Consider the following 27,500-nt stretch of genomic DNA (forward strand, 5'->3'; position numbering starts at 1 on the left):
GTGCCGGTAACCCTTCCCCAATTCTAGTTTCCATTTTTCGGTCCAGTCAACAACATATGAGTAACAGTTATCAATTCCAATACTGATATGTGAATCCGTGCAACTATCAGTGTGTCCTTGTGACTTACCATACCTGCTCCACTGTAACTGCCAGCAATGCTTCAAACTACTTGTTTGGGTTTTGCTGTATGCAGCACTGGAATAGCACTTTGCATACTGCACATCAGGGCTCCAAATGCCTTTGCACCTCCTTATGGACCCATTGAATAGGTCCCCACTTCACTGAGACAGTAGACACTGACTTGTCCACAGGTTATCCGTCTACACTTTAGTTTTGATAGCAATGATAAAATCTGTCCAGCTATGAAAGCCTACAAACAATGTCAGAATATTATGAGAAGGATATTTGTTGCTCAACATATAACAGATATGCTGAATCAAATACTGGCAAAACAAAAAGACTTGTCAGAAAGTAAACATTTGGCCCACAGGGCCTTTATCAGAGAGGTGGGGGGGGGGGGGGGGGGGCGGGGATAACAAATGCAACTCTTACACATATGACCAGTCTGGCTGTTGAGGCAACACTGAAAATCAACAAAGATGTGGGGTGGCAGCAGCCTTAGTGATGTTGTTGAACCTCATGTTTTGTTTGTTGAGCCATGTATCAAGTGTTCTGTGCAAGTTTATTTACATAAGAATTTGTCACACACTGTATGCTGTTGTTGAGTATATGTCCATTTGTAACACCAGTTCAATTCTGATTACTTCTGGATTCAGGCGAACAGCTGCTAAAGCATGGTAGATGTTCATAAAAAGCACAGTACAGAAAAATATTTCTACAGCTGTCAACATGACTTAGTTTATTATTCACCTGCAACTCCACTCACTATCTGCAACTCCACTCACTATCTTTGTCCTAGTGCTAGGATCAGCTGTTTCCTTTGCTCCACAATCTGAAATCGCCAATTTAAATCTGTGCATGACATCAACTACCAAAGCTTAAACTGTGAATGTAACATGAATGCTACATTCAGCTATTGCAGAAATAAAAGTGCTGACCTTTGTAAATAAAGCTTAATCTGCAAATGTGTGATGATCCTGTACATTCTGAATGACAAATCTGGGGAAAAAACTGTCACATAACGAGGTAAATATGATATGCACTTTTTTCTCAACCAGTGATTTCTTCAAAGTAACAGAAAATTTATTTTTATAGTGCTTTTTTTCTCTTGTCCTTGTTCATTGTTCAAAATGCCAAGTGAAATATGGCATGCCAAGCAAGCTAATGCAATTCTTGTCACTACTTAACAAAACTCAATCTCTTTGGGATCAAGACATGTGTTACTATATACATCATTTTGTATTTATCATTTCATATCACAACATTAACATAAGATTATTATATTGTGGAATCAAAACTAGATTTTGGAAGAAACTTCTGTAGATTTTCCAAGAAAATTCAAAGTGAAAAATCAAATGCTCACAACGTGTTAAATACCATGGCTCCAATCAGAAGGACCAAAAATAATTTACAAAATTAGAACTAGATACAGTCTAAATGCTGTTAAAAGTTGTTCTGGCAGAGCACTACACAGGTATAGAATTTGGAGGAGCAGGAGGGGCAAATTCACCCAATTCTTCATGGTAGTAAGCTCCAGCTCTGAAAGGTCGTAACTCCCATGGAACTTGATCTTCCATGTGTGTCAGTGTAACACCCAAATCCTCTAAAGTGGGAACCCCACTCTCCAAAATATCTGTTGTATGCTCCTAGGGGAGAAAAGAAATACAGTTCAGAAGAAAATCTCAATATGAATGATCAGCAAAGGCCGTGTACAAACATGGAATCACAACTCACCTTTTCAATACCCTCCCAATGCAGATACCCCACTGGCCAACTAGGACACAACATTTCTGTTAAAGTTACTCTCAGTGAAAACAGAGGATCATATCGCATATCATATCGCCAGTAGCCCCACTCTTCGTCGCGTCGCATTACACGATGAAACCAGTCCACCAGCTCAGACAGCAAATAGCGTTTTGGACTGTAAAGAGTCAAGAAAAATATATCTCAGAATATGTACTTTTATCCCTGGCATCAGCGTATTGCTACTTGACTTAATAACTAAGCAACAAAAAACACACACACGTAAAAGAACCAACAACATGTAGTTGATTTCTTCCATTTTTCAGAACACTTTAACATACTATTTCTATTACCTTGCACTTGCTATAGTAGCATTCACAGTAAATATATGATGGTTTTGACCATGAGAGAAGGAGCAGGTTCACATCTACAGGGACAATCTCTGTATTCTCATAGTTAGACTCCATTCAGGAAATACTAACAGAATTGTGAACACTTTATTCACTGATGAAAGTAGGTGTAAGTAAATTGTGCACTGGCAGAGCTGTGAAAATTTGTAAAAAGCTTACAGATTCATGAAGAACATGACTGGTCTTAACCACTTACTAATTTGAAAACCATTCAGTTGAATGTTGCTGACACTAACTACAGATGTTCTTCAGGTAGCTTCAATTGTGTTGTACATGAGAGCTACAGGTCAATATGGCAGCTGGCTCATTTATCACAGCAAATAAAAAATGTTTAAGGAAACAGATAAAAACTGAAAGGGTGATTTGAATAAATGTGTCTTTCCATCAAGAATACATGATTAATCTAGAATTAATGGTGAATGCACATTGTGAGAACATTGCTTCCAGTTTTAAAAGAGAACATAAAATTTCAGGCAGCTACTTTATGAATGACTATCACCATTTTAGAAATTAGACTGTAAAATAATAAATGGGAAGATATTACTGAAGGAAAAAGAAGACATTCACAAGAAACAATTTCAGTATTTATCAGTAATTCAGAATTACTCAAAAATACTAAGACTTTTTTGCATTTAGCATTGTGTATCTTCACCTGTATGTGTTTATGCCATTAATTGAGACACACCCTGCACTTATGCATAAAGAAAATAACAACTGCAATGGACAATGCACTTAAAATAGTATAAGAAATGTTTTGTACGGTATGTGAAGGCAAGTAGGCTTTAGATAAGTCACATTTAGTACCATGATGTATATCATCTTAATGAGACACAAAACAATTCACATTAATTTACGGGGGTAACAGTATTAACAACAGTGAAAGTCACAACCATCACATATGATAGGGATGATGTAGAGGGTAACAGGAAAGCAAACAGCAACAGTGACACTGATACAAGTGGACTTCAGCTGCTACATTGCAGGGATGCACCATTTGATGCTCTAATATTTTTAATGAGGCTAGAAGCAGAGTTAGACACTTTCACGTAAGGTTGCTTTCTTCCTCTGTACACAGCTCTCAGATCTTTCTACACCATACTTCTCTTACATGTGATATGGAACCACTTCACTAGAAGGTTATGGCTTCAGAATATTTTTGCCAATATTCAAAATTATTACAGTCACTACTATGTATTTCAACTGATACTTTACTTCAATGTTTGAGGAAATATAAGCGTAACATTTAGTAGTTTTCATACTAATATCCACGGTTTTGTGTCATCTCGAATATAATAACATGACACAGGGTGTTCATAATTGACGTTCCAGTTTCAAACCACTGTATAAAGAGAACCACTGATCTTTCAGATAACACCACAGCCAGAAGTCATATGGATTAAAATCAGGTGTTTTGAATAACCAGGCTGTAAGGAAATGCCAACTGATAATTCTAGCATTTTTGAAATGCTTCTGCAGCAGCTGCTTCACTGGCTGTGCAATGTCCAGAGGAGTGTCATCTTGCATAAAAACGATCCTACCCACACACATGCTTGCTGTTTAAGCGTTGGAATGACATTGCTGTGCAAAGGACTCTCATAGAGTTTACCAGTGACAGTACAGGTAAAAGGATTCGTCTCCACGAAAAAATATGGCCCTATGTTAAACGATGCCATCAGCCGGCACCATACAGTCACCTTTGTAGAATGAAGTGGTACATGTTGATGTGTGTGAAGATTTTCCATTGCCTTATTCTGCAATTCTGTGAACTGACACATCCTCAGAGATGGAAATGGGCTTCAACTGTCCATAAAATAATTCACAGCTGTCCATTATCCATTTCCACGTGAAGTCCAGACCGAACGTTTGTCTTGCTGGCAGGTCTGCAGTAAGCAACTCCTGAACATGCGTGATTTTGTTTGGATAACGCTGCAGGATGTTTTGTACAATTTTACACACTGTGCTAGCAGGTATGTCCAAAGTTCTGGCAATTCCCTGTGCACTGCATATTTACACACCACCACTTGACCCATCCTGCAATACTGTGTAAACATCTTCGACAGATGATAGATCAACTGCTTTCCTTCCTCCGCCACATTGCATTTCACAACAACTTGTCTTTTCGAATTTTGTAATCAGTTTCTCCAGAGCCTTATCACATCTTGGATCAATGCCTTTTTTCATACCATTGAGTGTCCGAAACTTCTGCAGGGCTATTAGCACACATTCATTCTTCTCGTAAAATAACTTTACCAGCAGCACGCAATTCTTCATGGAGACAGTCATGTTGGACGTCTTGGACGCAAACTGAGGAACAGCTGTGTGCTGTGCATCTGTGATGCGCATATTCTGACACTTATAGTTCCACATGTTTGTCAAATTTTCGTTTAAGCTGTTGTGTTCTATGACATTTCCCCTTGTGTCAATAATATGCTGATCAAATTTGACATCATTCTGAGCAGTGTTTTAATTATGTGCACCCTGTACTTATTCTGTTCATCATTCATCAAAGCTCTAACAGACCAATCTTGTACTAGCAATAGTGCATTTCATATACAGTTCTCGTTGCTTTGTTCTTAGTTAATGTTACATTAAACAAATATTTACCACATTGTAATGTTTCTCATGTCATATTTTTATTGACTTGTGTGACTTAGATTGTACCAGTGTTAGTAAATTACCAGAAGTTATTTTAACTGGCGGGTGATTCCATCTCAAATCATACAGACCAAGAGTGAATGTTTACTGAAAAAAATGTGTGTTGAAGTTCCAAAGGATACCTCTCCAAAACTACAATATTTTGATTTTCTGATGATTTGTTAAAATGCTACACCTCTCTCTAAATGAGATTATTTGTGAAAATGTCATAACGAAGGGAAAATTGAAAAATTGTAATAAAGTTTTTTTTTTAATAAACTATAAAAATGTATAACTTTTTGCGAATTTCAAAATTATGTTTTGAAAATATGAGTAGTCATAGGGTGTCAACTGTCTTGAGAAATGGTGAAGTGGAATGACAGCTCACTGTCAGCTATGACATTAATGCATGAAATTCTTAAACTATCAAAATATTTGTATATTTGTACATAAAGATGAAAGAATCTGAAATTTTTTGGTTATTTAGAAATTATTTTCTCCAACCCCCCCCCATCCTAAATGTTCTAAAAATTTCATTGTATGTTAGTTGATCATTGTTCTAAGGGCATAAGGGCATGTACAATCAGAATGGGCAATACTTGTCTGTACAAAATTTGAGAGATTTTTTAAGTAGACCTGCTCTACTCTGAAGGTCAAAAAAGTAATTGACAAATATTTAAACTGAGTGCTGATTTTAAGTAAATGTCATGCAAAATTGGTATTTCTGAATCAAAATAATTACTTTACAATGTTATAAGTGAGTGGGAAAATAATTCATAATCTTGTTTGAAAGCATTCTATTACACAAATGAGATATATACAATATTTATACTCATTTTTCTTTTCATGATATTATTCACAAATTATTATTGTCTTCTGTCATGATTTTACTTCTTCATGACTTTCTATGAATTAAAATTGCCTACACTGTAACAGACAACACTGCACCATTAAAAAAAGTTCATTCTGTTTTTTCATCTGTTTATCATTGAACTTGTATAGCCGAGCTGAATTTACACATGGACAAGAAGGATGATCCAAAAAGAGCAGTACTTGGGAAATGGGAACTGCATACTAATCTTTTGATAATGGCCATTTGAAAGCATTAGCATGACCATGAGGTGTCATAAAGGTGGCAATTGTATCCTGCAGCTCATGAGAGGCACTTATTATCTGTCCCACCCACCACTGATTCTCATACAAAAAATAAAGTGTCTCATTACAAAGTCTTCTAATGTATAATGTGGTCTCTGCATTTCACACACAGTAACAGACTGCATTTTGTGGAGAACTGTTCTTGCAATGCATATGCCACTCCAGGATGCATCCCACTGGTGATTTGATTGACTCCCTACCACAGACTTCATAGCAGACCACTCTTCTCTCTTTTTTAAACATAATTCCCTTTATGTACTTTCATTTAGAATTAGAGTTTCTTGTTTGTTACTAATGTTGATATGGTGTGTATAAATTCAGTAGCATCTCTTATAGTATCAACAGTTTCATGCTGAAGATTAAATCTTGTTGCAAGATGTTTACAGATACCTCATGCCCCACCACATGCACTTTTTCCCTGACATGTTGCTGAAAATATCCATTTTATGTCTTAATTCCTGTACTACATTGTTGATCAAGCTCATAGAGCTGACAGCAGGTTTTAAAATGAGATGTTGCACCATCAGTCACATACACTTCATGAATGAAATCATCACTGACAATAGCAAAACAGTATGATGTTCCACGGAAATGAGCAACACGTGGATATTGATACCTGTGATGTATGCCAGTGGTAACTTTGAATTCATTCTGCAAAGAAACAGACCAGTTCTCAGCAAAGTCGAAATGAACAATTAATGTGTCAGTATTCTGGAATGTGACTCATTTCACTTCTTGTATGGCCTATTTCTGACTCCTCCAGATGTGATGGTGAGCTATTCCTTTCATGACCCAATGCCTAACATATGTAACAAACTTCTCTGGCTCTACTGTCTTCTTCACCAACTATCAAAAATGTGTGTGAAATCTTATGGGACTTAACTGCTAAGGTCATCAGTTCACAAACTATCCTCCCTCTTGCAATGCATAGGTTACTTGCTTCAACAGTCATCACTTCAGCACCAGGACACATTGCACACTCCGGCAACCAGCATTTGTCTTGTGGTTCTTGACATATACACAAAAGCATCAGGTCCATCTCGGTGTACTATTCTCCTATGACACTGCTTATAGCGAAACAAACAAGTTTCAAATTAGTGCAGCAAATACATAAGCATACTGCCTTCAATGACTGGCATTTTACCTATTTTGGTCGTAAGGAGAACAATTTTTTGAGACCAATTTTTAAATTCGGTTTCTACTTTTTCATTAGGAGATATGCTTCTCGTATTGGTCTTGTACATATATTTTTACCTTTTTAACTTTTTCACCATTTTCACCAACAGAGATAACATCAGCCTGGTTAGGCCTTTGCCTGCTGCAATCTTTGTCATCACTTGGGTGATATTCCAGAGCAATAGTAAGTGTATCATCTTGCAATGGATGCCCATAATAAGAATCTGGGCATACCCAAATACCTTTCACATTCTTTATTTCACAAGCTTTTGCATAACGTGAGGAAATGGATATGTATTTCTGTATCTGCTGCTTAGAGTAACTACCTGGTATCAGTGTCAGTAACTGTGCCTTCTTAGTATAGGTAGCTGCTGAGATAGCAGTATTTAGGTTTTGAAACCACACATTACATTCCGTGCACACATCACATCAGCAAGTGCATCTACATTATACACTTCACAAAGTTTTGAAGATGTTGCTTGTGTAAACCTTGTTTCAATTTCTTCCACTTTTCTTTTTACATACTGTTTTCTTCTTGTGATTCTTACTTTTCCTGGAGATTTATGGGGGGATATATAATAGGGGTTGCAGCAGAAATGCTTACATTCAATGTATTAACAACTTCACACCCAGGAATATAAACATCTGCATTGTCTTCTTCAGTTTCACATTCGGGTGTTGGAGATCATTCAGGCGGGTTGTCACTAAATTTCTTCTTGTAATGAGTGTAGCAATTCTTGCACAATGGTGTGATGCTAATAACGTTAATTGAGGACAAAGATATTTCTGCAATACATCTGATGGATTTCCAACGACTTAAGTGTTTTTCACTTTTCTTGAACATCACCTTCTTGTGTCTTTTTTTATAGTCCACACACTTCATTCTTTCACTACTGTATTTCCTCATTGACACTGTGTCTAACAAACCAAACACAAAACTCGCTGCAGAATGGTTTACGTATAAGTTCTCACTTGTTTGTTATAAACAGAAGATTGCTGGAAACAGTGTTGCCAACATGCATATTTTACACCAGAAATTCAGTGACGCGAAATATGCAGAATGTTGAAAAACTTTTAAGATTTTGCACAGAAAAATATTGCCCACTGTGTTCGCACTGATTAATAACATATTAGCCAAACAATATTTTGTGTAGTTCTAAAAAGTTTTTGGATGGGGGTTTTCAAGTAAATAATTCGTAAAAACTCATAAAAATGCAATTTTTTACATTTTTTGTAACAAATATGTCCATAATACAGACAGCTGGAGCAGAGAAGATACTGCATCAGGTAATATGATAGAACAGATAGTGTTCTACGGCTTTCCAAACTTAGAAAAAAAAAAAATTATTAAGTAGAAAAATTAACTTAAATTTCATAGTTTTGTCTTAAATTTGTGAGCTAAAGGAAACCCATAAGTGTGCAGGTGTCAACTAAATTTTAACACGCCAAGAGGGAGCTTTAACTCAAACCATCGGCCAAGTTTCCAGTACTTTCGGTTTATTAGTTAATTAGGATAAAATTAAAATACTTTATTTCTTAACACTAATGATATAGAGGTCTAATATATATTTTTTCCAGAGAAATTCATGGCCACGAGTTGACATGGCCTGTACGATTTGAAATGAAATCATCCTGGTCTGCAAAATGCAATGTAAGCAATTTACTACTACAGAAATTTCATCACAAAGTACATATTCAATAAAACACTAAAATTCTAGTTTTCCACAAATAGAATGAACTGAATTAATACATTTGGGAACAAATTCTTCATGCATCTCGATTACTACAATTCTAAACAGAGCATTAACATTGAACTGTCACAAGGCCACCTACACCACAACTTCGCGCCTTGTGCTGACAGCTGAATTTTGTCAATGGGCTCGTAACATTTAGAATACGCTCTTACTGAACTTGCAATTAATATACTTACCCAACAGCCTGGAATACTTTCCCTGCAGCGTCTGGGTCTTTCACAGCATTGATAATTCCAGCTGCAACATCACTGACGAATACTGGTTGCTTTATCGTGTGCTCACCCTTCTTCCACAATGGTAAAGCTTGGAACTGTCTTCTCCAAACATGAGCATAATACCTACAACAGGAAATCCAACAACTTATGAGTACACTTAATCTCTTCTACCCCACACGTCATATACGACACGCAGAACTCTTAGTTTATGTCGTACAGATACCATGTAATGAGCAAGATACACATGCCAATAGTTTGCTCACCTTCCGTGAGATACCATGACCTACCATCACAAGTTTCAGCACTCTGAGTGGTCAGTTATTGAGATCAGCTATAGTTAACATAACATCTGCAGTGGAAGAAAAGCAAAAAAATGTTGAAAACGTGTAAGTGTGTGTCTTTATTCATGTCTTAACTACGTTGAACTAATGCTACTTTATTGTCAACAGACTGCTGATGGAATATCAGCACTAAGGACTAAGACAGCACTTTCCAATATTTTGTTACAAGTATTTAACGTGTGTCACATTTGACAGTGGATTTGTATTTCATAAAACTGTTTGTTCATTTGTAAATATTCAGCAGTAATTTGTTATCAGTACTGGTACATTTTGCTACTGTTGAGTGGTGGTAAGTGAAGTAGACACAATAATAACAACACACAACAATAATAGTATTAACAAAAGAATAACAACTTGATTGGTGACAAAAAAGTAAAAATTTTTTGTTAGTGTACGGAGATGAGATGTATCATGAGCTGGAGAAGCCATTCAACTTGAATGGAAATCTACACAACTTGATGAAACATCAAGTAGTAATGAGGGTGGTGAGACCTTTGTCCACCTACAGACACAGGTCAGTAGTTTTTTCATCTCATGACAACTCAAAAGTCAAGGATCCACAATTAATTCTGCCACAATGATGAAGTAATCCTCCTTGGCACAATGCAGATGTGTCTAAACCCCAGTCACTTGCTCCAGAATTTGATGAATCAGTTACAGGAGTAAAAGATGATCAACCACACCCGTACTACATAAAATACATCATGGCAGAGTTTTGAACTGATTTCCACATGTTATTCATACATACTGTCAAGTCACTATAGGTAAACACAACAGCAAAATACATAAAGATACTTTTTGAAATATCTGTTAAGATATCATATTGGAGTATGCTAGACAGTGCACAACGTCCTCTGTATGAAAGTATTTTTCCATGTACCACGATGTAATTAAATGATTTCTATGTACTGGTTTCCTTTTCATTACAAGTTTGCAAAATATAAAATCAGCACATTACCTGACTCTAATTTTATAATTTGCTTGCCTTGAATGGCAGTGGGCCGTATATAGTTGTTTTTTTTTTTTTTTTTTTTAAATCTACCCAATAATTTTTGTAAATAATTACATTTTCTTAATCTGGTTGTCAAGTGACTAAATGTAATAAAATATTAGATTGACATACATATTTTTCTGCTAACGAATCAGAAGACGTTAATAAAGATCTAGAGCTTTCATGCTGCACAAAAAATGATATCATCACTGAAACACTTTAAATATGGTCCATTTGGGAAAAAGTGATCCAGTAAGAAAGCTGAAGGTACATAGTCAACTGTGTTGACAAAGAAATGACGACATTCGAACAACCATCCAAAATAGTGGGACCAAACATAAAGTAATTTACCACAAACTAAGAAGCAGAACTGAAAAAGCTTGACGTAAAATATTATCTGCATTCTCATTTTGTAGACAATACAAATGTATCTGCATTCTCATTTTGTAGACAATACAAATGACTATTTCAGATGCAGAAAATCGAATTATTGAAACATACCTTCATTACATAACAGTATCACTGGAATTAAAAGGACGATTTATATAAACTATGGGTTCTTAAGCACTACTTTACACAAAAAGGGAAAAAAAAGGAAGCAACTTCACAGATACATACAACATTGGAAACTTGATATAAATTATCTCCAGAGAGCCACGATTATACCATTTATTTTGGATATAACTAGTTTTGAGAGCTCCTTGTTACATCTGAGAATGAGGGATGAACTCTCCAATCCTGTTAAGCCATAAATAAATGATATAATAATGGTTGTTTGGAGATACATATACACTCTGAGCTGTCAGTTGCCCTTCCTCATTCCATTACCAGATTTAATCAGCTGCATGACCTCCCTACCATTTCACCGTGATGATGAATTAAATTGTTTTAGTACATGGTGGAATTTAAACACTTGCACGCATGCACGCGCACACACACACACACACACACACACACACACACACACACACACACACACACACCTCTCTAAATGGTACCAGCTGGATGAACAGTGCCATTGCTGCATTTTAGCAGGTTGACTAGGTTGTGGCGGGGGTTATGTCAGAAGGGGGAGGTAGGAGTTGGGAGGATGGGGGAGGGTTTGAGGCTGAGCTAGGTTGTGATGGGGGTGTGTTGGATGGAGTAGGTAGAGGGAGACAGAGGTGAGATAGGCAGCAAGAGGGATATGGGGCGAGTGGCTAGCGACTCGGAAGCAGGGAGCCAGTTTGGAGCTGGGAGTGCAGGAAGGGAGGGGTGGCAGGTACATGGGCTAGGCATATAATGTACAGTTGTCAGAATTGGTTGGTTGGTTGGTTGTTTGAAGTTAAAGGGACCAAACAGCAAGGTCATCAGTCCCTTGTTTCAAATAGACTCCATTCTGCTAACAGGACATCTCAGTATAGTCAGAAAAATAAAACGGAAAAAGGGGAAACGTAAAAGGGCAGTCACGTTGTCATTAGTAAAAACAAATGAGGGAAGTTGGCAAGAGAACGGACCCAACACTATGCTGAAGCAGCATAGGCAAGACCACCTGTGACTTAAAAGGTACAACTGCTATAATGCAGAAAGTACGGATGGAATGGAAAAACTAACCAAGCCTTAAAAAGAAGGGGTAAAAACAGAGTAAAAGGGAAAGAAAAGAGGATTCCGGTCAGGGAGGTGAATCGGGAATCTCTGAACACTGCCTACAGTGGGAGACACCCAAACACTCACCGCCCTGCCCCAACACCAGAGGGAGATTAAAAACTTTAAAACTGAGAATAAAAACCACTCTCCCGGAGGAAACCTAGAACCAGAGAGACCATCCGGGAATCGTCAGCCAACATCAAAGGTAAAGTGTGGGGGAGTCTGTACTTAGCACGCAGCGCCAAAAGAAGGGGGCATTCAACCAAAATGTGGGCCACTGACTGGAAGGCTCCACAACCACATAGCGGGGGTGGCTCATCACGCAAAAGGAAACCATGGGTCAGCCTGGTATGGCCAATGCGGAGACGACACAGTGTGGTCGAGTCCTTGCGGGAGAGGCTAAAGGAAGAACGCCATGGGCCTGGATTCACCTTAATGGCACGAAGTTTATTAGACAGTGGAGTAGCCTCCCAAGAATTGGCCCATGACTGTGCAAAGTGGGATTTGATGTGAAGCCGTAAATCCGCTGCAGGAGGGGTTACAGAAAACGGGGGATAAGTAACTGCTCCCCCAGCCAAACGATCAGCGAGCTCATTACCCGGGATACCCACATGGCCCGGGACCCATAGGAAATCAATGGAACAATCAGCACGGTGAAGATCAGCGAGATGGTCATGGATGGCAGAGACCAAGGGATGGCGCGAAAAACACCGGTCAATAGCAAGAAGGCCACTCATCGAGTCCGTACATAACAAAACGCGGTTGTGTTGGGATTGTTTAATAAAGGTAAGGGCCCGGGAAATTGCCATCAATTCCGCAGTAAACACCCCACATGAGGGTGGCAGTAGATGATTTTCCGTTCCAACAAAGGACGTGAAGGCATACCCAACATGATCAGCAGATTTAGAGCCATCAGTGTAAAAAACAACAGCATCCCGAAACTCCCATAAAATTTGGCGGAAAAAGGAACGGAACACCACCGGGGGGATGGAATCTTTCGGACCGCGGCGGAGATCCATCCGAATTCGAGGCCGAGGAACTAACCAAGGAGGGGTGGAGGGGAGGGAGCGAGGAAGACAGGACAAAGAAGGAAGCCGAAAATCACGGGTAAGAGACGCAAGGCGCAGCCCAACCGGTAAACCCGCCCGAGGGCGGGAGTCAGGCGGGCGACGTCCATGGTCTGGGAATAGGATAGAATAGGAAGGATGAGCGGGAGAAGAACGGATAGTAAGGGCATAAGACACCAGAAGCTGGGACCGCCGAACAGAAAGGGGGGGGATCCCAGCTTCAACCAAGAGACTATCAACAGGGCTCGTAGGGAATGCACCGGTGGCCAAACGGATACCACGATGGTGGACTGGATCCAGCACGTGCAGCGTGGAAGGAGCAGCTGAACCATAAACTTGACAACCATAGTCCAAACGTGACAGAACTAGAGCACGATAAAGACGGAGGAGGAGGGAACGGTCCGCACCCCAAGAGGAGTGGGCAAGGAAGCGAAGGACATTGAGTTTTCGGAAACATCCTACCTTCAGGAGTCTGATATGGGGCAGCCAAGTGAGCTTGTTGTCGAAAAGAAGACCTAGGAAACGAAACTGTGGAACCACAGGCAATCTTTGTGCAGCGAGATAGAGCTCTGGATCAGGGTGGACCGTAGTACGGCGACAGAAGTGGACCACCCGCGATTTTAAAGGAGAGAATTGAAACCCGTGTGAGAGGGTCCATGCAGAGGCACGCCGTATAGCCACCTGGAGCTGCCGTTCTGCAGATGGCATCGAGGAGGAACTAACCCAAATGCAGAAATCATCCACATACAGGGCAGGGGCGACCAAGGGACCGACAGAGGCCACAAGTCCATCGATAGCAATGAGGAAAAGAAGGACACTCAAGACAGAACCCTGTGGGATGCCCGTCTCCTGGGTCCGTGGAGAACTAAAAGCAGTACCAACTCGAACTCTGAATGACCGATGGATCAGGAACTGGCGGATAAAAATCGGGAGTGGGCCCCGAAGACCCCACTGATGAAGGGTTAGTAAGATGTGATGGCGCCAGGCCGTGTCATAGGCCTTGCGAAGGTCAAAAAACACTGCAACCAAATGGCGGCGCTGGGAAAAAGCCTGCCGAACTGCGGATTCCAAGCGAAGCAAATGATCGATTGGAGATCGTCCCTCTCGAAAGCCACACTGGTAAGGGGACAATAGATCCCGAGATTCGAGGACCCAAGTGAGCCGACGGGCTACCAGCCGTTCAAGTAACTTACAACCAACATTGGTCAAACTAATTGGCCGATAGCTGTCAACAGATAGGGGGTTCTGACCAGGCTTAACGACAGGAACCACAATGCTATCCCTCCACTGAGAAGGGAAGTCACCCTGGAGCCAGATACGGTTAAACACCCGAAGAAGATGGTGCCGTTGTGGAGCACTGAGATGTTGAAGCAGCTGGTTATGAATGGAATCTGGGCCAGGGACCGTATCATGAGAAGAAGATAGAGCAGAAAGAAATTCCCATTCAGTGAAAGGTTCGTTGTAAGATTCTGACTCACAAGTGGTGAAACATAAGGTGACAGCTTCAGCCTGCTGTTTTTGATGAAGGAAAGCAGCTGGATAGGAGGCCGACGCTGATGCCACTGCAAAATGGGTCGCAAGATGTTCTGCGAGAACTAATGAGTCCGTACAAATGCCATCTGGGAGGTGAAGGCCTGGGAGGGTGGACTGCCGATGGCAACCTTGGAGAGAGCGAAGTGTAGCCCATACCCGTGACAGAGGGACAGTGGAACCAAGGGAAGAAACGAATCGTTCCCAACATATCCGTTTGCTCTGTTTAATTAAATAACGGGCTTTAGCGCGAAGGCGCTTAAAGGTAGAAAGGCTGGCTACAGATGGGTGCCTCTTAAAGTGTTGCAAAGCTCGACGGCGATCACGGATGGCAATGGCAATGGCCGTACTCCACCACGGGACTTGCCGACGACGAAATTGTCCAGATGAGCGCGGGACAGCAAGGTTAGCAGCGCGAACAATCGCGGCAGACACGTCACGTAGGACGTCATCAATACAACCCGACAAAGAGGGAGAAAACTCGACCTGTGCAGTATATAGAGGCCAATCAGCGCGGTGGAAAGACCAACGAGGTAACCTGTCCATCGGGGAGCGGGAAGGGAGCGTGATAATCAACGGGAAATGGTCACTATCACAAAGGTCGTCGTGTGGCGACCAGTGTAATGAAGGGAGGAGAGAGGGAGAAGAAAGAGAAAGATCAATGGCAGAAAAGGTACCATGACCAGCACTGAAATGAGTAGGGGAGCCATCATTAAGAAGGCATAGGTCGTGGTCTGCAATAAATTGGTCTATAAGAAGACCTCGTCTAGATGGAAAGGCACTGCCCCACAAAGGATGATGAGCATTAAAATCCCCAAGGAGGAGGAAGGGAGGAGGAAGTTGCTGAAGAAGGGTGGTTAAGGCAGCAGGTGTAAGAGTCCTGTCAGGAGGGAGATAAAGATTGCATACTGTGACTGCAGAGTCTAAGTGGACCCTAACAGCAACCGCTTCCAATGTAGTGTGGAGAGGAATCCACGTGCTAGCAATGTCTGTACGGACCAACGTACAAACGCCACCAGAAGCCCGCAAGGGTCCGACCCGATTTCGACAGAAAACACGGAACCCACGGAGGGTCGGTGAGTGAGCATCAGTAAAATGAGATTCCTGGAGAACCACACAAGCTGCTGAGTAGGACGAAAGAAGAGATTTCAATTCCGGAAGGTGACGATAGTAGCCATTACAATTCCACTGGAGAACCACAGAACGATGGTTTAAATGAGGGCTGAACACGCTAAATCCAGTCATACCGCCGGGTCCCCACCCGTCACCGACAAGGAGGGGGCGACATCCATAAACGACAGGTCAGAATCCGGTTGTGAAGCCGGGGAAGGGACCTCTGGTGACACCAGAGGCTCTTTGTCCCGGGACTTATGTTTCTTCTTCTTTTCAGGCTGAGATCGAGGAGGGCTGTGTGGCATAATGGAGCCAGCTGCAGCAAGATCAGGAACAGAAAGAGACCGGGCGACCGGGGGGCCGATAGACCGCGGCTCTCGCGGTCGCCGCGCTGCAGCAGACCTTTGACCTGGAAGGTGCCGGGAAGGGGCATCCCGGGAGAGGCGCCCTTGACCGGCAGACGCCGAAGGAGTGGGACACTTCTCCGGCTGGGGAGGGGGAGCAGCGCCCAGAGGAGAAGGGGTGGGAGCCGCAGGGGAGGGGGGAAGGAGAGGGGTCTGGGATGGGGGTAAGGAAGGGGGAGGAAGGGATGAAGATGTAACCAAGGCGTAACTAGATGTCATGGACACAGGGTGCAATCGTGCGTATTTCTTACGGGCCTCTGTGTAGCTTAAACGATCAAGAGACTTATACTCCTGTATCTTTTTTTCTTTCTTATAGACGGGGCAATCTGCTGAACGAGGAGAATGACTACCACGACAATTTACACAGACAGGAGGGGGAACACAGGGACTCCCCTCATGGAGTGGACGTCCACAGTCACCACAGAGAGGGTCCTGGGTACAGCGAGAAGACATGTGGCCAAAACGCAAGCACTTAAAACACCGCATAGGAGGTGGGATGTACGGCTTCACATCACAGCGATAGACCATAATCTTAACTTTCTCAGGAAGGGTATCCCCTTCAAAGGCCAGGATAAAGGCACCAGTATCAATACGATTATCTTTAGGACCCTTCTGAACACGCCGAACAAAGTGAACACCCCGCCGTCCGAGATTGTCCCGAAGTTCCTCATCAGTTTGAAGGATGAGGTCTCTGTGAAAAATCACACCTTGCACCATATTTAGAGACTGGTGAGGGGTAATGGACACGGGAATTGTGCCAAGATGGGTACAGGCACGAAGGGCCGCAGATTGGGCAGCCGAAGCAGTTTTTATCAGTAACGAACCCGACCGCATCTTGCTCAGGGAGTCCACTTCGCCGAACTTGTCTTCAATGTGTTCCACAAAGAATAATGGTTTGACACTGGTGAAAGTATCTCCATCAGTCCTGGTGCAAACTAGATAACGGGGGAAAGGTTTTGCCCCTAGACGACGCGCCTGACCCTCCTCCCAGGGGGTAGCCACGGAAGGGAAGGCCGAAGGGGCAAGAGAAGCAGCACTTGAGGAATCAGTACCACGCAGAGAGACGGCCGCAGAAGAGCGGCCAGAGGTTTGGACCCGTATGCGTTTCATCTGCATAGCGTCCGCCCTGATACCACCCACTCCGATCAGGGGCTCTCCTCACGGGCGCCACCCAGCCACAGCAAGGGCCGTCTGGCACGGCGGCCATTGCCGGGAGTTCCGATGCTCCAGGATGACGAGCAACCACTCCAAGGCATGCATGAGGAGGTCACAGCTCAGGTATCAGAAGTGTGATCCCTGTGTGTTCAGGGGGCTCAACCAAAAGGGTACATAGCGACCCCACCACACGGGCTGGCTACCGTGCTGGCTATGCACCCTAGCATCAGACAACGACGTAAAAGAAAAGGTGGAATGTACTATGAGGGCACACGTCGGAGACACTAGGTAAGGTGCTCTTCCCCAAATGGCTCACACTACGGAAGAGAAATTTTGGAATGGAGGTCAAACCCCAGAGGGGGACCAAGGAACGCCAAAAGGAGGAGATGATTACGCAAAAAAAGCCGGAGTGTAGAACCAACAGAACCAGGAGGATAGCGGGGGCCAACATAAGCAAGGACACCAATAGAGAGAGAGGAGAGGGCGAGGGGAAAGGGGTATGGAGGGGAAAGGAGGGGAAGGGAAAGGAAAGGAAATGCAGCCCGGGAGAGAAAGAAGGCTGCAATGGCTCGGGGCCCCGTGCTCGCCACGCACGTATCCACGAAAGAGTTGAGGACCCCCTGGGGGGGTCAGAATTGGTGGAGATGGGCACATACTGAAGGTGACGGAAAGTGAATTGGGAGGGGGTGACAGGACGGAGGAAGGGAAACCGTTGTATGAAGAGAATGGAGGAAGGGGAAATTGTTGGGTCGGGTGTGGGGGCTATGGGTTACTGGAGATTTAGCCAGTCCTGGGTGTGAAGGATGTGTTGTAAGAGTAACTTTCATCTGCATAGTTCAGACAAGCAGGTGGTGAAGGGAAGGATCCGGATGGCCCGAGTTGTGAAGCAGCCACTGAAATTGGGCCTGTTGTTCTCATCTGTGCAATGTGGTCAACTTCATCTTGGCAACAGTTTGGCTGTGGCTGTTCATCCTGATGGGCAGTCTTTGCAGCAGAGTTGGTATACGACATGCCTGGTGGCTTGACCTCTGATGGGGATACGATACCTGTGGCAAAGAGCTAGGATGGCATGGGAAGGACCAGTATGTTGCTGCATGGGAGGATTTTTTGGTGTGGAATGAATGGCAGCTGTCAAAATGAAGGTACTGTTTGGTTAGTGGGTTCAATGTTGACAGAAGTGGGGATGGAGCCATCAGTGAACAGGTGGTCAACATCTACGAAGGTGGCACACTGGGTTGAGGAGGGGCAAGTGAAGTTGATGGGAGGGAAAGTGTGGAGGTTGTGATGGAATGGGGACAGGGTGTCATGGCCCTGAATACAGATCGTGAAGATATCATCAATGAACCTGCCTTGCTGCAACTGAACATTACCTCTCCCAATGTTCTTCAGACTCCAAATACACCACCTCATTCTTTAAATGCCTCCCGACTCACAGCTACTTTTCCTTTGAAGGGAAGGTACACAAAAAAATCTGCAGCAGAGCCATGGGCATCCATGTGGCACTCTCCTATGCCAACCTCTTTGCAGATAATGTAGAGGAAACTTTCCTAGCTTCCCAAAACACCCAACCAATAATCTGGTTCAGGTTTATTGACAATATCTTCATGATCTGGACTCAGCGCCACAACACCCTATCTTCATCCCTTCACAACTTCAATACTTTATCTCTCATCCACTTCACCTGGTCTAAAGTGGCAACTTTCTGGATGTTGACATCCACTTCTCAGCTAACTTCATCCACAGCTCTGCACACATTAAACCCACTAACCACAAAAAGTACCTGCATTTTGACATCTGCCACCCATTTCACAATGTATTAGTCTATCCCTATGCCACTCCCATTCCCTTGTCACAATTCACCCAATCGGCACTTCCTACTCCAGTCCTGTCATAGGTTTATTCTGCCCCATCAGAGGCTGGGCCGCCTGTGAACACAGTCATGTAATGAACCAAATCTGCTGGAAACACTGCAGATGTTCTTATGGCATTATGACTACCACCTAACTGTCCATCAGGAAGAATGGACACCCCCAAACTGTTGCCAAAACCAAAGTTGGACACCTAGTGGCACAAAATGCAGCTCAGCATGACATGCTGAGTTTCAATGGCTGCTTCATGAACTGTGCCATCTCAATAATTCCCTCCATCTCTAGCTTCTCTGACCTATGCAGACAGGAGTTATCCTTACAACACATCCTCTGCCCCTGTAATTGGCTTGGCCTCAATCTCTGGTAACCAAATGTCCCTACACCCTCCACCCAAAACTTTTCCCTGCCTCCATCCTGTCACCACCTCCAAATTCACATCCTGTTACCTTCAGCGTATGACACTTCCCACAAATTCCAACAACCATGCATCACATGCCTAGCTCGTGTACCTGCCACCTCTCCCTCCCCACATTCCTAGCTGGCAAAAGACTGCCTCCCTCCAAGCTGCTAGCCACTCACCCCCAGTCCCTCTTCCTGCCTCTCTCCCCTTGGACCTATTCCCACCAGACACAACCTCCACCACAACTTGGCTGAAATGCAGCACTGGCATGTTTGTTCAGCAGGTGCCATGTAGGGGCATCAACTGAAAACAGTGTCAGGTAATACAGACACAGAAGATCTGGCAACCTTCAAGCAATGCCATGTCTCTTATCAGCATTTTCCTGAACTCAAGTCACACCATACTCAGAATTTTTTTACTGAATTACAGCTTCTGTTTCTGTTGGAATTAACTAATGGGAGATCTGCCAGCCTATGACAATCTTTGCATTTCAGGAGGTGAAGAAAAGCCAAGCCTATAATTGTGTATAGATATTTTTCAGAATACTTTCAACATAAGGAACTGTAATGATTTGTTAGTTTTTTCAGTCACTAACTGTTAAAGAAAATGCCATTTATTTTGATATCCAGTGACAGCACACACAATTATCTTATGGCATATCTCTATCATGTGACAATGAACACAATCTAGAGAGAACAACACAACGCATCACCAAAAACGATTAAGAAAAACAAAAAAATAGGTATGTTATGTTAATTTAAGTATGTGGACAAATGTACTATAGTTTTCAACATTTATACTACGAACATGAATGACCTTCAAAATCACTTTCATCTAAATTACAGAGGTAATGGTCTAGCTATAAATTAGTATGCCTTATTACTGCCACAAATTTAAACATGACAGAAAATGGCTCAAGACATCAAGTATGAACAAAATTATAGTGTCATTTCAATCTGGTAATAAGAAAAGCAAATACCTGAGGAATCTGTCTTCTTGACCATAAATGACTGAAGGACGAAATATTATTGCTTCAGGAAATGCTTCTCTTACAGCACATTCACCTCTCCATTTGCTCTGATAAAATTTTGAGCCTTTTGGGATAACAATAGGCTAGAACAAAGAGAGATAAATATATTGTGTTAATTGTTGACTACTTATTAGCAGAATAGTTATGCTGTTTCTGCTAGCCCCATAATCTATTTATGCACTTTATAATGTAAAAGTGGACTGAATTGTGTATGTGGCTTTTCGGCTAAAGTGCATTTATGGTGTCTTTTTAATGTGCTGCAGTTGGTAACTGCATGATGCATTATGGGAAGTGGACAACAGCATTTGTATTCAATATGGAGAGCAGGAAGAAAACTAGATGTGGTGACAGACTGAACTGTAGTGAAGCACAAGGCCAAAGTTAGATTGGAATGTGACAGTTTGGTTGAGAGTTGGCAAAGGCAATAAATGTAAATGGAAGAAAAGAAGATGTGGTGACAGACTGACCTTTAACAAAGCCTGAGACTGAGCTTAGGCTTGGATGTGATAATTTGGTTTTGAGCTGGTGCAGACAAAAAATCTCAACACAAAAAATATGACAATTCATTGTGTTCACTTCCCATCATGCAGCATGCAGTTACCAGTTAATATGAAAATTAGCATGGTCAAAAAAGAACATTCATGATTGCACCTGTAAAGAAAGTTATTAGCTGCCATTACCAACATTTCCCTAGTGGAAGACCACAGTTAGTATGGTAATGTCTGTCAACACTATCATCATCATCATTATCATCATCATCATCGTCATTGTCTGTTGTGGAAGATAACATAACTAAATCATATGACCACCATACGTTATTACTGAATATTTAACGTACCTCTGGATTCTCCATTGCATTCAGTGCAGACAGGTGGATCAATTTTTCTACTCCAGCTTCACGAGCAGCATTTGCAATAGTTCTGGCACCTTCCACATTAACGTCATCAAACTTGAAATTCTTTGTCTCCCAGTCACGGCCAACAAGATTAATGACCACATTGGAATATTTTACAGCTTTGAAGACAGATTCCTTATCTCTGAGATCATAAGGCACAAACAGCACTTGGCCTAAATCTCCAACAAGTTTCAGCCTTAGTACATCATAGTGGTCCCCACGATATGGTATTATCAGCTGTGACAAAATCATGAATTATGAGAAACAAATCTGACACAAAGGACTATCTTCACATGGGATTGCTTAAATAAGTAAATACTGTGAAGAAAACCATACATTGGTTTGTAGAACAGGCAAGCTGTTGCTTACCACGAACTAAATGAAAGCTATACTAACCCACACATGAAGGGAAACAAAGTGAAATGACAAGCAACATGTCTCAGTGCACATAACCTGTCAGATATTGCATTTAGGAGTTACATCAGTTAATGAATACAACTGCTCAGTTATGCGTTTTGTTTTGGAAACAGATCTACATGATGAATTGGAGCACTAAACTTCATGTTTTATTATGTCCAGTTTTAGCTATTACTAATCCCTCAATTCTTCATTTCACTCACTGATATGAGTAAAAATGCAATCATCACAATTATTCTTTGGAGAATACATAATTTAACAATTAATTTAATCTAAAAACAGCCAAATCTAGTAGTTACTGCAATCATGGCTCCATCTTGTATGTGCTATAAGAATAAGGTCTTGTGACAGGAAAACAGAAGAGTGTGCCAATAATTGATTTTATGTACACTATTACACATATTTCACAGTGACAAATTTTGGGTCACCAGTCTTCTGACTAGTACAATGAAGCCCACCACAAATTCCTCTCCTGTGCCACTCTCGTCATCTCACAGTAGCACTTGCAACATATATCCTCAATTATTTGCTGGGTGTATTCCAATCTCTGTTTGGCTCTACAGTTTTTGGCCTCTACAGGTTCCTCTACTACCATGGAAGTTATTTTGTGATGTCTTGACAGCCGTATTGCCATTCTGTCCCTTCTTCTTGTCAGTGTTTTCCTTATACTCCTTTCCTTGCCAATTCTCCAGAGAACTTCCTCATTCCTTGCCTTATCAGTCCACCTATTTTTCAACATTCTTCTGCAGTACCACATCTCATACACTTCAATTCCCTTCTTTTCCAGTTTCCCCACAGTTCATGTTTCACCAAAATACAACACTGTGCTCCAAACATACATTCTCAGAAATTTCTTCCTCAAATTAAGGTCTATGTCTGATACTAGCTGACTTCTCTTGGCCAGGAATGGCCTTTCTGCCAGTGCTAGTCTGCTTTATGTATTGTCCTTGCTTTGTCTGCCATGGGTTATTTTGTTCATTGATAGCAGAATTCCTCAACTTTATCTTCTTTGTGATCACCAATCCTGAGGTTAAGTTTCTCACTGTTCTCATTTCTGTTATGCTCATTACTTTTAGTCTTTATTCGATTTACTCTCAATCCATATGCTGTGCTGGTTAGCCTGTTCATTCCATTCATCAGATCCCATAGTTCTCTACTTTCACTGAGGATGGCTATGTCATCAGCAAATCTTACGTTTTTTTTTTTTTTTAATTCATTTCTCTCACTGCTTCTTCGCTGTAGAGATTGAATAGTTGGGCCGAAAGACTACATCCCCGTCTTACACCCTTTCTAATCTGAACACTTCACTCTTAGTCTCCAACTCTTATTGTTAACTCTTGGTTCCTGCACATATTGTATATTACCCGACTTCCCCTATAGTTTACCCTTACTTTCCTCAGCATTTCGAACACTTTGCACCATTTGACATTATTGAACACATTTTCCAGGTCTACAAATCCTATGAATGTGTCTCAATTTTTCTTTAGTCTTGCATCTATTATCAACCATGACGATAGACTTGCCTCTCAGGTGCCTTTACCTTTCCTGAAGCCAGACTGATCTTCATCAACAAATCTTCAATTTTCTTTTCCATTCTTCAGAATATTATTATTGTCAGCAACTTGGATGCATGAGTCGTTAAAGCTCATTGTGTTATAAGTCTTACATTTCTCAGCTCTTGCAACCTTCGGAAATGTGTGGATGATGTTTTCCCAAAAGTTAGATGGAATATCGTCAGATACACACATTTTAGATACTAATTTGAATAGTTGTTTTGTTGCCATTTCCCCCCAAAGATTTTAGAAAATCTGATGGACTGTTATCTATCCCTTCTGCTTTACTTGATCTTACATCTTCCAAAGCTCTTTTAAATTCTGATTCTAATACTGGATCCCGTATCTCTTCTATATCAACTCCTGTTGTTCTATAGTGTCAACAGACAAGTCTATTCCCTCATAGAGGTCATCAATGTACTCTTGTCATCTATCCACTCTGTCCTCTGGATTTAACAGGGAATTTCTATTGCACTCTTAATGTTAGCACTCTTGCTTTTAATTTCATCAAAGATTGTTTCGACTTTTCTATATGCCGTGTCAGTCATTCCAACAATAATTTCTTTTTCGATTTCTCCACATTTTTCATGTAGTAATTTCATCTTAACTTCCCTGCACTTCGGATTTATTTCATTCCTTAGTGACTTGTATTTCTGTATTCCTAAATTTCCTTAAAACATTTTCATACCCCCCCCCCCCCTTTCATCCATCAACAAAACATTTCTTCTGCAATCCATTGTTTCTTCCCAGTTACCTTCTTTGTACCAACGTTTTTCTTTCCAACTTCTGTGATTGCCCTTTTTAGAGATGTCAATTTCTCTCCAGCTGAATTGCCTACTGAGCTACTCATTATTGCAATATCTATAGCTTCAGAGAAATTCAAGTGCATCTCTTCATTCCTTAGTACTTGTACATCCATATCCCACTTCTTTGCACATTAATTTTTCCAGACTAGCCTTTTAAAACTTGAGCCTACTTTTCATCTGTACTAAATTGTGATCTGAGTCTATATCTGCTCCAGCGTACACCTTACAGTCCAGTATCTGATTTCGGAATCTCTGCTTGACTGTGATATAATCCAACTGAAATCTTCCTCTGTCTTGCAACCTTTGCCAAGTATACTTCCTCCTCGTGTGAGTCTTGAACGGAGTATTCACTATTACTAGCTGAAATTTATTGTAGAGCTCCATTAGTCTATCTCCTGTCTTGTTCCTGGTACCAAGCCCATATTCTCCTGTCAAATGCCAATATATGTTCTCTCTACCATAACACAACCCAGGGGTAAGCAATGGATTTGAATAAAGCAATAGTCAGCAATCCACTGCAATGAACTCTCCTGTCCCCCATATAATCACAACTTCAGGCCAGTCAACATATTCTAAATAATGGTGGAGAACATGGAATGGACTCTGGACAATCTTATAATTTTGACGGAAACAAAAGTTGCATTTACCATGCCTCTAACTGGTTACTCTGAAATTGATCTCTCTCACCTTCTTGTAACAAATGTGTTGTCATCCTCGATGCGGTAAAAGCTGTCCTGGCTGGCAATTATCCTACTCTCATCACTTGCTATTCCCATATTATTGGTTATTTATACTACACTAATAAAAGAGTTCGACAAAAAGATTATAATCAACAAATGAGAGATTAGTAACTAATATACTGAAATAATATGGTACTGTAGGCTACAGAAGGAAAATATATACCTGTGTACCTATTTTCCCCAACCGATTACAAACATATCTGCCTAGAAAACCGCTGGCTCCAAACACTGTTGCTACAACTCCATTGAAGCTTGATCTCCCACCAGTTCCTCTTTTCAGTTGGGATAATTTTGGATTCTTTATTGTATGGACATCATTGCTGTATGAAGCCACATGAACAAGGTTCACCGATGTTGCTGCACCAAGCTGATGCCCTACAAAACAAAAAAAATTATATACCATTAGTGGATATGTAATGCCAATCATAAAATCCAAGGCAAACAATGCAATTTGATAGCGGAAATCTCAGGATGAAAACACATTAAAACCAGCTGAGACAGGTAAATGCTCACCTGCAGGTAAAACAAATTGAATGTGTGTGTGCACACACAAAGTTTAAATAACCTTCAGCTTCAAAAATTTGAGGAAGTGTTTTTACTGCATCCAGAGAAAAAACAAAAGTTCAAAAACCAGTCGATTATTTCATTTTTATGTGCATCTATGAACTGCACTGCCTTTCCTTTGTAGGGTTTTTAATTGACGAAAATAAATTTGAAATGTTTTAAGGCATTCATCACTTTTCACAGAAATAATGCCTATGACTTCAGCATCCCATACAGACATACAAAATAAACAGCAATACCAATATTGGAATTCTGCATGGTATATACTTTCCCCAATTAATCTTATAATCAGAACATGCCAATAGTCATATAGCATCCAGTCTCTCTTGTAACATTCTCAACCAAGATAGCATGTTTATTAAAGTGGAATATTTGTGCTTATTATCATTAACATCTTGTTAGCAGAAGTGTCACTAAGATAAAAAAAGAAAATTTGGATTACATTTTCTATGCACCTTTGTAAAATACCTTTTTGCATTAGGATTGCCATGGGGCTTGAGTAGGAAATATATCACCAAGTGTCTCGTCTGTTAATGTTTGTAATATCTGCCAGCTCAGCTGTTTGACTTGGGGAAATATCAAAACCAATAAAACTTTTATGACATGAAGTTTCTAAGCACATACTGTTACAAACAAACTATACTCCAGGGCTCATCTCAAAGCTTTCAGAATGCACTCCGATAATTTGCATGTAGCAATGGTAATTCCTATTTACCTACATTTTGAGAAAATATGATCTCTTAACAAAACAGAACAATCCATCTGCAGAGTTCAAATATATACAAGAATTTAGATAGAAAGAAACATTATAGTATGATAAACGTACTTTATTAGTTTTGTAATTTTGATGTTGGGTGCCTAGGAATATATTACGATTAGGAAAATCCTTGGGTATCACATTCTGTCAGCCTATATGGCTGACTCTGATAGTTTTAAGCTACAACTGCTACAATTTTATTTTATTTCCGCATTGGAATTAGGGCTATCAATAATAGCAGATTAGCTCCCCCACATCCCCAAGTCTGTTTTCTAGCAAATGTGTCTTTCAAATGTAAAATGTATCCCCCATGTCCGAAACCAAGTGGAAGAAACAAGTTTACAGTATGTGTAGACACTGTACACACACCTCTTACTTCTCTACGTTGTTAGTATGTAACATATGTATTTCTACATCGCGCTGTTTGGAAAACTGAACTGAAACACAGTTATGCACACCTCATGTGTTAAGGTAAAGCAAATTTATAAATCGGTGTTTCCCTGGGCCGGAATGAATGTATGATACCTGATCATATATTTCTTGTACCATCAGAACGTTGGTCGGAAGCGTAAACAGTGGAATGGAGCTCGTGTAACTCTCCAACTACTGTCGCACTTTACATTCTGTCGTGTTCATGGGAAAGGGAAAGGAATAACCATAAACAAAATCTCCCCATATCGCCTACTTTTATGCTCAAAGGTGAACATCCTGTACCTTTCTCAAGCGTGATTACGTGTTTACAAATGGTCATTTATTATGTCAACAAACCAATGAGCACAGATTTATTTTCGCCCATACTCACTTGCGCTCAGCAGAACCGTCTGCACGGCAAACCCTGCCATTTCTGTCAAAGACACCGTGGGTCAGCGCGGTATGGAAGATAACCTTCTCGTGTGAGAATCGTATCGCTATCGACTCGCTCATCATGGCGACCAAGTTATCTGCCTATTAACTTCAATTCACACTAGTCCATTCGTCATGCTACGACAAAAATTCCGTTACTCAAAGGAAAATCTAATAGAAATTAGAAAAAAA

General features: G+C 41.2%; 1 protein-coding gene across 1 annotated transcript; it reads right to left on the bottom strand.

Moving 5' to 3' along the window:
- Positions 1 to 1,341: 1,341 nt before the first annotated feature.
- LOC126412519 (NADH dehydrogenase [ubiquinone] 1 alpha subcomplex subunit 9, mitochondrial) lies at positions 1,342 to 27,386 on the bottom strand. The gene is made up of 7 exons (XM_050082148.1): positions 27,268 to 27,386; positions 25,308 to 25,519; positions 21,572 to 21,865; positions 20,683 to 20,816; positions 9,170 to 9,331; positions 1,856 to 2,042; positions 1,342 to 1,767 (listed from the first exon to the last, which is right to left on the bottom strand). Exons 1-7 carry the CDS (start codon positions 27,305 to 27,307, stop codon positions 1,588 to 1,590), a joined length of 1,209 nt encoding a protein of 402 aa, XP_049938105.1. The 5' UTR covers positions 27,308 to 27,386; the 3' UTR covers positions 1,342 to 1,587.
- Positions 27,387 to 27,500: the final 114 nt, after the last annotated feature.

The sequence above is a fragment of the Schistocerca serialis genome, chromosome 7, assembly GCF_023864345.2.
Source record: "Schistocerca serialis cubense isolate TAMUIC-IGC-003099 chromosome 7, iqSchSeri2.2, whole genome shotgun sequence".
In the NCBI taxonomy this organism is placed as follows: domain Eukaryota; kingdom Metazoa; phylum Arthropoda; class Insecta; order Orthoptera; family Acrididae; genus Schistocerca; species Schistocerca serialis.